The following is a 14,734-nucleotide window of genomic DNA, read 5'->3' on the forward strand; positions in this document are numbered from 1 at the left end:
TTCCTCCAACCAGGCGTCAGAATGCCCTGGAAGCTATCCACCGCCCGTAATCCTCGGATGGGGTTCATCCGGATAATCCTCCCAAATTTGGGATAATTCCTGCAAAATACCCGCGGGCGGAAGGGACGACGATGCATCACATCAAAAGGGGTGGTGGTACCCCGGCGTCGACGAGCACTGGTTGCCCGGCGTAGACGAACCGGAATCACCCAACACGTTGTACATGCCCCCCCAGTCGCCAAACGCGTTGATGTCAAAACCGCCGGAGTCGCCACCGCCAGAGTTTCTGTCGCTGGACATTTTGTGATGAGAGGTTAGATGAAAATTGGAGAGGAAATGGAGATGATTTGGAGAATTTGATGTGTATTTTGTGTGAAATGAAGATGAAATAGAGTATTATAGAGTAAAAAATTAAAAAAATTAAAAAAAGGAAAACGGTCGAAAAACGGTAATATTACTGTTTTCGATTATTTATTTATTTTAATTAAATTCAAATTTTTTTTTAAAAAATGATTTATTGTGTCAGCGTGACGAAGCCCACTCGCGGGCCGACGAGTGGGCGTCACGCATGGCGCTGGAGCGCGCCACGTCGAGCAAGCGCGTGGCGAGATAGCCGCGAGGTGTCTCGGTGGGACCGGCGTCTCGGCGAGACCGGGACGAGATGGGGCGCTGCAACGCGTCTCGCCGCCGTCTCGTCTCGGCGGGACGAGATACGAGCCACCCGTGAGACGCGTTACGGGTGGCCTAATATCCAAAATTTGTATAATAAGCTTTTATTTTGAAGCAAGATGATAAGTCGCGATAGTATCTAGCTAATGAATCCTTAATTATAGTTGGTTGGTTGGGTACTGGTATAATTTGTACTGGACTGTTTATTAATTCTTATTAGTTGTGGGTTTGTATATAATTAGTGGGCTGTTTAAAAAATTAGTCTAATTTTATTAATCTAATTTATATAAATATAGATGAATTTTTGTTGAATTAATTCGATTTGTTTGATAATTGACCCAATTTAATCAAATGAGGATTTTAGTTAATTACTATTATTTAACCTTATTAAGAAACTAAAGAAATAAACAAATGGTGATGAATTAATTTGTTTAATTCAATAAATTGTGTCTTTTAATGAAATTACTTCATTTATCGAATTTAATTGGCTTCATTTATATTACTAAAAAATATTGATAAAGTGTTGTGGTGTTAATATATAATTTAAATAAAATATATAGGTGTAATTTAAAATGTATAAAAAGCATTTGAATATATATATTTTTAAAGTTTGAATTTGATGTAAATGGTTGGAATAAAATAACAATGTGATGACATTGTAATTACAATTGGATGTAAATAGGTGGGGATAGTATAAATAAAATCCATTGATCAAGAATCAATACCATTAAAATCAAAGAAAAAATAGGATAAAAATGGAACTACATGACTTTTGCTAGAAGGTTTTCATCAAGGCAAATATGATGCTCATGCATAGTTCTCTCAAAGCCAAAGAGACTTCATCAAGGAAGGAAATAGGGTTACAAAGTACATGGTACCATGTACTTTGTCACCTGATTTTCTAAAAAATCATACATGGATGTGTATAATACCTTACCGAAGTACAACCCGAGCAAAATGTTCGTAAAAAATGTAAAAATGAAGACTTATCCTATCATGACAAGGTCCAATCTGTTAGGGCTTGAAAATCCTAATACTGAAACTCATTATAAAATTTGTAGCTAACTAGTTTTGTGAGACTATTTTGACATTTTGTGTCAAATGTAAAATGGGGTGCACCAATGGAGATATAACATTAGAGGCTTCCTAAGAGCTCAAGATCAATGCATATGCTATACCAACCCGACCCCTACCCCCATGCCCCCCCCCCCCCAAAAATCAAATTTGAGGTCTAAATATATGGTATGGAAATGGTGTGATGTTTTCAGTCTTTAAAACTGAAAATTTATTGAACAATAAATATCCAACGTTCTTTCACTATTTTGGACACTTATATTTTTGCCCCTCCATGGAAATGGACCCATTTGCAGAAATCTTTACTTGTCATATTTGATATTATTGGGACCAACTCAAATGTCGTCCACAATATATAAAATATCACACGTTATAGATAATATTTCCATGAAATTGATATTTCCCGAGTTTTGATTTGTCTTTAATATAATAAATCCTTGAAACTTTGGAGTTATTAATGTTGGTATTTGTATGCTTACACATAAACCCTAAAATAAATGTAATCCCACCAACAAAACTTTGAGGAAATCTTTCATCAAGCCCACAAAAAGATATGGGATACTCACACAAAACCATAAAATGACAAGTGTCTTAATTTCTACAAAATAGTTCCGATATCTTTGTATTTTAGCATTTTTCACCTATCGCTCTCATCAATTATTTAGATGAAAATTTACCAACCTATTTATCCAAATCCAACAATTTTACGATGCAATATGTATTGCTTATTAATTAAATTTACTTCTCGTACTCGATCATTTGCAAGATTTTGCAATTGAATTTTGATAAATAAAAACTTGTGTTGTTTTTCCTTTTGTCACGCTCTTTCGACGTCCAATAAAGAATCGATATGGTAATTCTATTTTTATATACGTTGCCAATATTTTTGTGAATCTTGATGATTAACTGACTATATCGCTTCATACATTAGTAATTTATCCATCCACAAGAAATAGTTTTATACCTTCATTTTCATCTGTCCACCGAAATCATCCTATAAAATATGAATTGAGTATACTAGAATCTTTATATGCATTGCCAATATTTTTGTGAATCTTGATGATTAACTTACTATATCGCTTCATACGTTAGTACTTTATCCATCCACAAGAAATAGTTCTATATCTTCATTTTCTTTCATCTGTCCACCGAAATTCATCCTATAAAAACGAATTGAGTCTAGATTCTAGTATTTTGTCATGTGGACGTGAAGGCCATGCATGAGAGAGAAATGGGAGTGTATCATAAAGATCTCTGGTAGATGATAAATCATGTATATACAACACATGTTTGATTATGATAAGGGGATAAATGCACAGTGCGAAGATAGGTGAAATTTGAAAAACATATCAAAAGGGTTGCGTGGTGTGTTATAGATGGGACCCACTGTTCAACAGGGTCATCTAGCACTAGCAGAATGACCCATTTCTTCCATGGACCCCTCTCTCTTAGACTCATTGCCAACTGATAGTGAAACCAAAAACATAAAAAAAATAAAAATAAATATGATACATGGGGATGCATGTTTGTTATGGACACATATGATCAATTTCTGTTGTGTTTTACTAACTAAATGGACCTCTCCTAACATGCTAGTTTTTTAGAATGAGATATCCTATATGGTTTGTAATATCAATGCTTTCATCGAGAGCCTAAACGACTCATAGTAATAGCCTGTGGAATAGAATTGTGCCTAAGGAGTACATTTGGAAGCCAACGTAGAGAGGTGGCCCGTGGAGTTGTTTTTCCAACAAAAAGCTAGTTATGACCAACGATAACTAGGAGTGGTGGTCTGAAAAAAAACTAGCTATGACCAATAAAAACGCTGGCCCTTCGGGGGCAGGGGGGTCAAAGTGTTACAGACTCAATATTTTACATCGGTTGTGATAGCAATCGATGTGAGGTGTTTATAGACCAAATGAAATATTTATGCTAATAAACTAGTTTTTTTTTACATGTTCTCCTATTTTGGTATGTAATACTCCATTCGTCCCTCTGTAGCTGAGTCGTATTCCGTTTTGGATTGTCCCACTGTAGCTGAGTCATTTCCTTTTTTGAGGAAAAAACAACAACTTTTCTTCCCTCTTACTTTATTCTCTCTTCATCTCTCTACCTTTTTTCTTTTCCTACTTTATTATTCATTACTTAACTCATTTAACACAACTTTTCTTAAATCCAGTGCCGAAAGAAACGCCTGTATACAGAGGGACGGAGGGAGTAATAATATCACTCCTTTATTTGCTAAGGGCATTACCCTAGCTATATATACCATTATATACTTGTGTACATATTTATTCCTTCCATTTTCTCTCCTCAAATCAAAACCCTTCTTGAAATCTCATTTCTAGAAACTACATTTCCTAACTTGGAAATTACACTTCCTAACTTGGAAATGTGAATTGCACACACACTGACTAAAAAAAACAGCAGATTACTAAAAATAGCACCTTAAAAATCATGGCCGCTGCAAAACACACAGCGTCGGAGACTTGCTCATTATATCCATTCCCGCCTTCCACGCCAGCACTCTCGGAGGCGGAGGAGCCGAAGATCAAGCGGATTCGAGAAGCCACCACCACCACCGGCGGCAAGCATCCCGTCTACAGAGGCGTGCGGATGCGGAGTTGGGGGAAATGGGTGTCGGAAATCAGGGAGCCGCGGAAGAAATCGAGGATCTGGCTCGGCACCTTCCCCACGCCGGAGATGGCGGCGCGTGCGCACGACGTCGCCGCACTGAGCATCAAGGGCGCCTCCGCCACCCTCAATTTCCCCGAGCTTACGTTGGCGCTGCCCCGCCCGGCCTCCCTCAGCCCCCGCGACGTTCAGGCCGCCGCCGCCAAGGCCGCCGCGATGGAAAAATTCGAAATCGTATCGTCTCCGTCGTCGTCGATTGATTTGTCCGCGGCGTCGGAGGAGCTGAGCGAGATCGTGGAGCTGCCGAGCTTGGGATCGTGCTTCGACACGGTGGAGATGAGGAGCGACTTTGTTTACGTAGATGACGACGCCGCGATCGAAGGGTGGCTGGATCCGCCGCCGTGGAGCGGCGCCGTCGCTGACGACGGTTGGGGTTTCCGGACTCTTCTCGTTGTGGAATTACTGAGAAATGATTTTAACAGATTTTTTTTAATTTACTTAATTTCGGTTTTGAGATTTGATAGTAATGTTGAGTTCGGGCGTACATAGTCAAACTCCTCAAATTTTTTTTTTCAAAGGTTGGGGGTAGTTGTTTTGTGTGGTCCATCATTGAATTTACTCATTTAGGTCAGCCCTTTTTTTTATTTTTAGATTTAAGGGCTAAATATTTTCCTTTTATCAGCTCTTCTTGTACAGTTTTAGAGTTTAGTCCTCATCATAATTCATCACATATGTTCTCTCTAGACACAATTGCGAATCTGATTCAGGTCTTCTAAATTATGCATTGATTAAAAAATTGAATCGAGATTTCTAGTCGTAGTAAATATTGAATGCAATATAACTGGTCAAGTGTGAATTTACATTATATTTATATATTTATGGCAATAATCCAAGCGGTGTGATATGGTGTCATATGATTTATTGTTAATGATCATATCTCTTTCTTTGAATATATATTGATCACTCTTAACTCTTAACTATTTTACTCTTTAAGATGTTTACAATCAAAAAAAATATATAATCATTAGATTTGCCTATAAGAGTGTCCACTGCCGGGTGAGTAAAGAAGCCTTTCAAATAACAAATAATAAAAGATTTGAGATAATAATAAACAATTAACTAAAAAATATGCAAAACCGAATCAAAAAATAATGCTTAAATTCTGAAATAGGTTATTTATTAAAACTGCTATATAGGAATATAAATAATGTGAATTTCTATGCATTGTGTATTAAATACAGATCCCATTAATTGTGCCAACTAACAGCCCTATTAATGACTAACATATTGTGTTCCCCTATTAATATTTGCCCTATTTTGCAGGAATACAAATAATAAATAGAAGAATATCTAATGAGAGAATAGCCGCCTCTCATTTTCAAGGTAAAGGAGAGAGAAATATAGCTGCAACAAATACAAAAAGAAAACCCTAGAAGATGCACGCCTATAAACCTCTTCAAATCTGCAACCTAAACCAGAATATATCAAATATAAGAGAAAGAATAAAGGGTACAAAATACATCTGAAATGCAAGGAGAAGGAGAGAGAATAAAAGAAGCAATAATTACAGAAAGAAGGCACAAAAGGTGCTGCATGGCTGAAGCCTTTTGGATTCTACACTCTACAAAGTAGATAACAGAAGAGGAAGAACGAATTACTCTGAAAAGGTAACAAAGTTTATAGATTATGTACAGCTAAAATATATTATCTTGACATTAATATACTTATCCACAAATGATTTAACTTGCAGGATTTTAATAACAAAAACATTTGAAGAACCAAGAGAAGAATTACAAAATCATATCAGAATTATTCCAACAAGTACTATTAAACCTATTACTATACTGTTTCAGTTAACATCCATATTCTTTTCAGATTTACATACTAATGTTCCAATGATTTCATTTGCAGGGTATCTATTCAATAATAATTGCAAGACTAAAGAAGGATTTTACATACTAACATCATAATTTGTCCAAAAAAAGGTATTACTCTTATTTATCTAATCTACACCGTGATGTTCAAGGTTAGATGTTTTAAAAATTAATTTAGCTCATGCTTTTTATAGATTGTTGATTGTTGATTGTGGATTGTTGATATACTAATCATTATCTCTTGTTATTCCTCTTAATTAATGCTATATCATAATCAAACTTGCATACATTTCTGTATGACTTATAATTAAGTATTTCATATTTGCAATAGTTATAGATGACTTTCTCAACTAATTAATTTTGATGAGGCATTCCATTTAGTGTTAATATCCTACTCATTCTCTATTTGCTATTTTACATGTTGCTATATGATTATCAAAATTGAATAGAATCCATGTATGACCTTTAATTATGCATTTCAGATAGGCTATATCTCTAGATGACTTTCAATATACAATTGTACATAGAGTTCATATTTCCAGTTCATATTTTAGTTATAAAAATGCAGTTATTTAATTTTCACCTCATATTTTAGTTGTACAAACATAGTTATATAATTTCATCCTATTGTTTATGTTACAAATGTATGAAAACCAATCTATTTTTTTATGTTTGTTCAGGTTGTGAGTTGCATTAGAACTTGGAGTATTTTTGTATCTTAAATCCTATTCAAATATGTATATATGTAATTCTCTATAATACCTATTTATTTGTAATAGAATAGGTTTAAGTACACACCAATGGAACTTTATATATGTATAGATGTCTTGTCGTGTTGATATTATTTATATTAGTAGTACTATATTATACGTGTGGTATAAGAGGGCTCACTCTGCAAATTATAAAATTCAAAGCTATATATATTAATTAAAAGCTTTACTTTTATGAAAAATTAGTTGTGAGTTTGAATTATTGAGTTGCAATATTTTTCTTGGATCTATATTTGATGTCTCTAATGAACCTAAAGCAACAATGGTTTGTTGATTTGCTAATTGATGACTGTTTTTTTTTCGTCTTATTTTTTTTTATCACATATATGAGTACTAGGTAATAGATCCAACATACTACTTAATTAGATCATTCAAGTTTTGATTAAAATCGATGACCAATTTTGTGACACCCTAAATATTAAATCAATTTTTTGATCCAATGTACACAAATAATATAACTATAATCTAAATTTAGTAAGTACTGTATTAAATTTGTTGCTAAAAACAGTTTGAAGCTGAAGTGATTCAAAAACTATATGGGCCTTTATTAATATCCAAAAGAAATGGGCTATCAAAATGAAAGGGATTAATATTTAAATGTAAGCGATTTCTGAGAGCATCCACAACGGTGGCGTCCGTCGCCACGGCGGTCCGCGCCGTGCCAGCGAGCAGCTGACGTGACGCGCCCTCATTCGTCAACGGCATAGCCGTTGTGTTTAATTTTTTTTTAATCGGTTTTTAATTAAAAAAACCGATAAAAATAAATAAAAAATTTCACTTCCCAAAAAAATTATATCCGTTTATAACCGTTTTTCCCACTTTTTAATTTTTTAAAAAAAAATTTACCCCAAAAATACACACTTTCATCTATAAATACCCCCAATTTCACTCCCAAAAATTCACATCAATTGGGGTTGGTGCCGCCGGATGCGTAGTCTTCCTCGGGTAATATTAGCCAATAATTGTGTAATTTTTAATTTTTAAGATTTTAATTATGTAATTTTTAATTTTTAGTATTTAATTATGTAATTTTTAATTTTTTGGATTTTAATTATGTAATTTTTAATTTTTAGGATTTTAATTATGTCTTTTTATTTTATTTGTAATTTGTAATATTTATTGTGGTTTTTTAATGAATTTTAGTATTATGGAAATATTTTGTGTAATTGAATTTTAAATTAATTGTGCTCGTCCTTGCGGAAGAGCACAGCTGTGGGTGTTGTGCTCTTGCCAGAGAGCAGGCAGAAAAAGTGGGGTCGGGGCCCACAACCGTGCCGCTGGCAAGAGCACGGTTGTGGATGCTCTGAAAGTATTGCTAATGTAAGCAAATTGTGACAAAAGGCCCAATTAATAATTAGTACTAGTACTATGTAACTAGGTATAAAAATAATGATAATTATGTAACTTGCTATATAAGATATTCAGTCTGAAATGTTATTTCTTTCCGATTAAAACAAATAAATGGTTGTTTTTCATTTTGATGGTTTCATTATGTATATTTCAAAAAAATCTTTATTTCAAAATTTTTGGTTTGGCAGTAGAAAAGAAAAGAAGCTTCCGCATAATCCATTTGATGATTTGTCAGTTCATTTACGGTTTTCTATTTATTTTCACAAATTTTGGTTGAAATAATCAAAATCTTGAAATTAAGACGTAGGAAAGTAACTATATGAGTGAATGGACCCGTTGACAAACAAAGTGATAAAACTAGTGCAGATGCAATATGTATTCATCCAAATATCAAATCAAGTGGTGTACAATATTTTTTCTAGAATTAACTAATAACTATATATACATAAATCTTAAAGGTAGGTTGGTTTTAAGTACTATGCGAATTCTTGTATTATTTGTGAACTTTGAAAATCATAAATTATGAGATTGGGTAAAAATTTTACATGGCAGGTCATTCTTCAAAATTAGCGCGTCAAAATAATATTGTTTCATATTATAATTTAGACTAAGTCACACATGTATTTCACGGCTAGCTATGTGCATGTGTTCAAAATCTACCAAAAAAAATCTATTTGTATCGTGTTAAGAAAATTGCATACTTTCAAAAGTTTGTGATTTCTTTACCGAGAGATTTTAATTTAATTTATAGTATTTAAAATTGCATACTGCTATATATGAATATAATAAATAACGTATCTAGTTGAATCATAACAAGCTGTAGCATTGGAAATTTTTAAAAAGTCAACTTACAATTTTAGTGACAAATTTTATATCGTTCATTTGTTTCAATAATTTGATCAGTGATTTAATGAATGAAAAAGCTAGTTGAAGGCCTAAAAATTAAATATTATAACTTGTATTGTGGTGATCCCTAATTTTTGTCCGCCACAAATTGAGCATTTATTATTCAAACAATTCAACTTTGGGTTAATTTTGTTGGAATCAAACGAAACATGAGAGCACTCAACTAATTTTGATGGTTCATTTTGTCCCACATTTTGTAGTAATTCCAAATACCAATTTGTGAACATTAAAATACACAAAGTGCCCACTTTCATTTAAAAAACGTAATTTAGTTGTTGGTCCATCTGTTTTAGCTTTAATAGTTTATAGTCGTCAAACAATAATTAGAGTAACGTAATTAGATGAAATTCTAAATATTGCCCAGACTATAAATTATGATTAGAATCATTTGAAAATATCAATAGATGATAAAATAATAGCAACACAAAATGTCAATACAGTATCAACGGTTGATGTTGTGTTGACATTGTGTTGACACTGTGTTGACATTTTGTTGTTATTTGTCATCTAATGACATTTTCTAATTATCCAGATTATAATTTGAAGTTTGTATAATATTTAGAGTTTGTATTTTATTATCCCAATAATTAGATACATACAAACTAATTATATAATTTTAAGACTGTTAGATATTAAAAGAATGTAATAATTCAAATAATTAGAAAAAAAATCACAATGGAACACTTAAAGAAATGGAGGGAGTAATTGTTTTATTCTACTATTAATTTTCTGAAATAATAATGATTTCATAATTGAGGTCCATTAGATATTTCTAAAATTAGTTTTTATTTCATTCTATTTTCCTCGTCCGCCACTGTCGTCATCTCCCTTACCATTGAAGAAGTAGTTGCCGCAGAGCAACTCATGCCCCACGCCCCCACCGTTTTAGTAGTGCAGTGTTAAGAGATGAGTTCTCTTAACAAGTTTTCGGCGTCGCAAAAGCAATGGGCGGAGGGATAAACGGTAGTCACAGGAGCTTTGTCCGTCGATCAAACCAATAAATTGCAATGCAAGAAAAGGAAAAGCGTAAAAGATAAAATAGAGTTTTGATATTTCTTCATTGAATAATGTGGAAGGATCCACACATATTTATAATATGTGGATACAATAATATTCTACCAATCAAATATTTAAGAAGATACGGGGAAAGATATGCTAAATTAATACTTAACTAAATAATAAAGATATGGAGATATTCCTAGAGATATGCTCATATTTAAGAAGATACGGGAAAGATGTGCTAAATTAATACTTAAGTAAATAATAAAGATACGGAGATATTCCTAGAGATATGCTCGTATCATGTAGCCATGAAGGTGCATTAGTGCTCGTTGCTGCTAGTCGTCGTAGATCGATATGTGCACCCACCATGTCGCGAGTCTCATCCCTTACCGGCTTAAATCAACATTTTTCTGATAAATTGGCTAAGTCATTTTCACTCTTAATCCCGACTATTTTTTCGACTGGCACGTCACACTATGCATTACATAGTCTTGGAACAGTCGATTGATGCAGTTAAGTATTTGGAATGGTGTTTTTTTACTTTGATTAATTTTAAGAAATTATTTCACTTTATGAAATGAAGTGGATTAAAGTGGATGAAAGAAATTAGTGAAATGTGAGAACTATTTTTTTTATGTATAACACTATAATATAAGTGGAAATAATGAGTCAGTGTTTGATTTAGTATAAATGAAAAAAAAAACTAGTTTTATGGATCGCACACGTAAAATGGATCTTTGAGAAGTGTAAATTTTTGCTGTTGATAATGCATCGTTACATGGCATGCCACGAATTCAATCCGATCATTGCATTGAATGGTTATTTATTTCGCTATTTGACTGATACTTTATTCAATATTTTATTTCACAATATGCTAATTAATCTGGATTCTACTTTATAATTATGGACATATCGTTTGGACTGTTTGGATTAATCTGTACAGGCCAATGCGGATCATTGGATTCAAATTGTAGACACCGGTCTTTAATAAAGAAAAATTAGACATGGGAAGATACGAGTAAACTCGTATCGGAGAATAATGGTGAGAAGTCGCCGGATAAAGGAGGTCCATTCGCGGAAGGAATTCCGTCGAGCAACTGATGAACAAAGCGGAAAAGTAAATTGCAGTAAAGTAAGAGACGATAAAGAGATAAATTGTATTTCTTCAATGATTCAATTAAAGATAACAAAGACTCTTATTTATAATACTCCATAATAACCTAACTTAGTGATCAAGAAATAGGAAAGATACGCTAAATCAATAATATATGAAATAATAGAGATATGAGAATATTACATAGATATACTCGTATTATGGGACTATAATAGGGAGTACTGCATTAATTATTCTTTGACATATAAATACTTCTTTCTCAGTTCCAAAGTACTCCAGTTAGTAATAAAAAACAAAATTCAGGTATTTCAAAAAAATAGTACTCCCTCTGTAAAAATACAATGATTTTAGAAGATAAATTATAAATAGAGCATCACTGTAATAAGAGAAAAGTATTATTTATAATGTACAAAAGTATAAATTAATATGAAAGTATATCCAAAATATGATACATTTTCCTTTTGGAAATCGTCATTATAATTCCTTAATAATGATTATCGACCATATAGAGGCTAAACATGAGTCACATGACTATGCTCCAAACGCTATGATCCAACTTTACTTGTCAAAAAACATGAGAATGGAGATTCAACGACTTTTAGTAGAGCTCAAATTAATAATTTAAATCTTGTTATTGCGTGGCCAGACTATTTCAATTAACTAGAACAAGAAAATTGTCGGATACCAAATTTCGCCACACCAAGACAAAATGTTGCAATCCCAATTAGGAGAAAAAAGATATATATATCCGCTAAATTAATGTCGAGATTAAGACTTTGTGAAAGTAATATTAAATTTATTATTATATTATGCATTAACCCAAGAAATACAGCATAATTCCACACGTCTCTTGATCAGGTGTGAGTGAACCTTAATTAATTACCTACGCACAACAAGCAGATGAAATTTCAGCTGTTTTCGTCACGGATTATTATTTATAAAATTATTTAGATCTTTGCACCTATCTTCTTATTATCCTCGGAATCAAATTAAACTCTACAATTTTGGAATATTTATAAGATTAGAAGAAAGGGGTGTTTGGTACTAACAAGTTAATTGAGTGCTATTAGAATCATCACCTACATATATAAGTTATATCCCATATATATTTGCAACCATTTAAAAATTTGATCCGTAGATATTCATTTTTTTTATACAAAAAGACTCAAACTAAAAAATGGTGAGCAAGAGTTCAACGACAATACCCAACAAAAATAAGATTTATTCAGTTATTAGTTATCATCATATTAATATTCTCAAAATTTGTAAAACCAACTAAATAGTGCATTAACAAATTATTGTAATTCATTTAATCACGTTTTATATCCATCCATAATAAATCTACCATTATGAGAAAATCATAAATGCATATGATTATTAAATTATACTACTCCCTTCGTTCCTCTGCAGTAGAGGTGTTTCATTTTCAGCACTTGTTTTGAAAAAATAATAATAAATAATTAAAGTAGAGAAAAAGTAAAACAACTCTTCTCTATATTATTCTCTCTTACTTTATTTTTTAAAACGAGTGCTCAAAATGAAACGCTTCTACTACATATTTTATATCCAATAAACAGAGGGACGGAGGGAGTACTATCCAATAAACAGATTTTATATCCTGTAGTATTATTTTATTTGAGAATTGTTATTAGCCCTATCATATTGAATTGAGATACCGATACTAATCTGGGTAAAGCTACGCCTACGTATAAATATATGGAGTATTATGATATATGAAGGCTTATAACGCACCCCTGAATGCATAAATATATTCTCGTCGGGTCATACTAATCTTCCCAACAAATATAGATCTAGTATTTATGTACTGTGTAATATAATTAAAATATATACTCCATTAGTTTATCACTAGAAATCTTATTTCTTTTCAATAATGGAATATATATTTCAATAATATATATATATAAAGTATTAGTTTTAAATTATATATGAGTAAAATTAGTTAATATAATATGAAATCTCTTACTATTTAGAATAATAATGAATTGGGATTTCTATCAACAACTTATCCAAAATAGAAAAATGAAATTTCTATTTGTCGACGGCACAAAATAAAATAAAAAATAATAAAATACTCCTTTGCGGGAGTTAATTTCTAAATAATATTTTAATTACTTTTTCTCTCTATCTCTCTCTTACTTTATCAATTTTGTCTTAAAATCTGTATCGAACTCAAAATGCATATTACTTCATCGGTCTCAGTTTAAGAGTAAAATTTAGTTATGACACGAGTTTTAAGAAATTAGTGGAGTGTGTAATAAATGAAGTGAGGTAGTGGTTGTTGTAGTGTGTAATAATTGAAGTGGAGTAATGGAAAGTGTAATCCTTTTGACTTTTTGTATGTTTAGAATTTTATTTTATTTTATTTTTATGAAAGTAATGTCATTTGAATGTAAATTTGATGAATAATGAGGTTAAATTTTATGTTCAAATATGGTAGATTCAAAATGTGTCTCTTAAACTGGAACGAAATTAAATGGCAAAATGTGACTATTAAAGTGGAACGTATGGAGTAATGGACTAAAAACAATTTTCAAATTCCAATGTGCTTTTATTTCTCATTTAAGCTTTTGACTTATCTATTTTTTTCTAGAAAGAGGCAACTACAGTGTCACGTGAAAGCTGAATATTATTTGGAGAAGATAGAATTATACAAGTCCCTATACAGCAAATATTTAATATAATAATCCGTCGACAATTCCCTATACAAAAATCAGTTTATTAACCCCTCTTAATTATAATATCTTTTTTAAGATATAATAATACTTAGTATTTTTCAAGAATCGAAATGATATTTATGAATAGAACTCCTTCCATTCGATTAAAAATTGCCTCCTTTTGCTATTTAAGATAATCGCGCTTTAAAGTTATACTCTTTCCGTTCCAACTAAGTTGAGACATAATTTTTGAGCACGAAGATTAAGAAATTTTGTTGAAAAGTAGGAGAGAATAATAAATTAGAAAAGATAAAGAGAGAGTAAAGTAGATAGTGGAATAAAGTAAGAGTGATTAAATGTTTTATTTTTTGTTATAAAAGGAAATGACTCAACGTAGTTGGGACATCCCAAAGAGGAATACGACTCAACTTAGTTGGGACGGAGGGAGTATTTTTTTTAGTAGATGAATCTCACTTATCACTCAATTAAATATATATATATATATATATATATATATATATTCCACTAATTTATTTTTCTATTTTTTTTACAAAGTCAAACAATTTTTTAAAACCTGTGACAAGTCAAAATAAGACTTAAATAGTAGACGAAGGAAGTATATTATACCTAATGTTTTAAAAATCATACCTATAAGGCTACTAGTTC

General features: G+C 32.0%; 1 protein-coding gene across 1 annotated transcript; it reads left to right on the plus strand.

Annotated features, from left to right (window-relative positions):
• The first annotated feature begins 4,016 nt into the window (after window positions 1-4,016).
• Window positions 4,017-7,095, plus strand: LOC121780773 (ethylene-responsive transcription factor TINY-like). The gene is made up of 5 exons (XM_042178401.1): window positions 4,017-4,804; window positions 5,701-6,044; window positions 6,128-6,198; window positions 6,289-6,362; window positions 6,932-7,095. The coding sequence occupies exons 1-2, from the start codon at window positions 4,201-4,203 to the stop codon at window positions 5,808-5,810; spliced, it is 714 nt and encodes a 237-aa protein (XP_042034335.1). The 5' UTR covers window positions 4,017-4,200; the 3' UTR covers window positions 5,811-6,044; window positions 6,128-6,198; window positions 6,289-6,362; window positions 6,932-7,095.
• The last annotated feature ends 7,639 nt before the right edge of the window (window positions 7,096-14,734 follow it).

Source organism: Salvia splendens, chromosome 20 (genome assembly GCF_004379255.2).
Source record: "Salvia splendens isolate huo1 chromosome 20, SspV2, whole genome shotgun sequence".
NCBI classification, from domain to species: Eukaryota; Viridiplantae; Streptophyta; class Magnoliopsida; order Lamiales; family Lamiaceae; genus Salvia; species Salvia splendens.

Coding starts and splice junctions, on each gene's coding strand:
- LOC121780773 (XM_042178401.1), top strand. CDS start 4,201: ATGGCCGCTGCAAAACACACAGCGTCGGAGACTTGCTCATTATATCCA. Junction 4,805..5,700: donor CGGCGCCGTCGCTGACGACG/GTTGGGGTTTCC, acceptor CCTATTTTGCAG/GAATACAAATAATAAATAGA.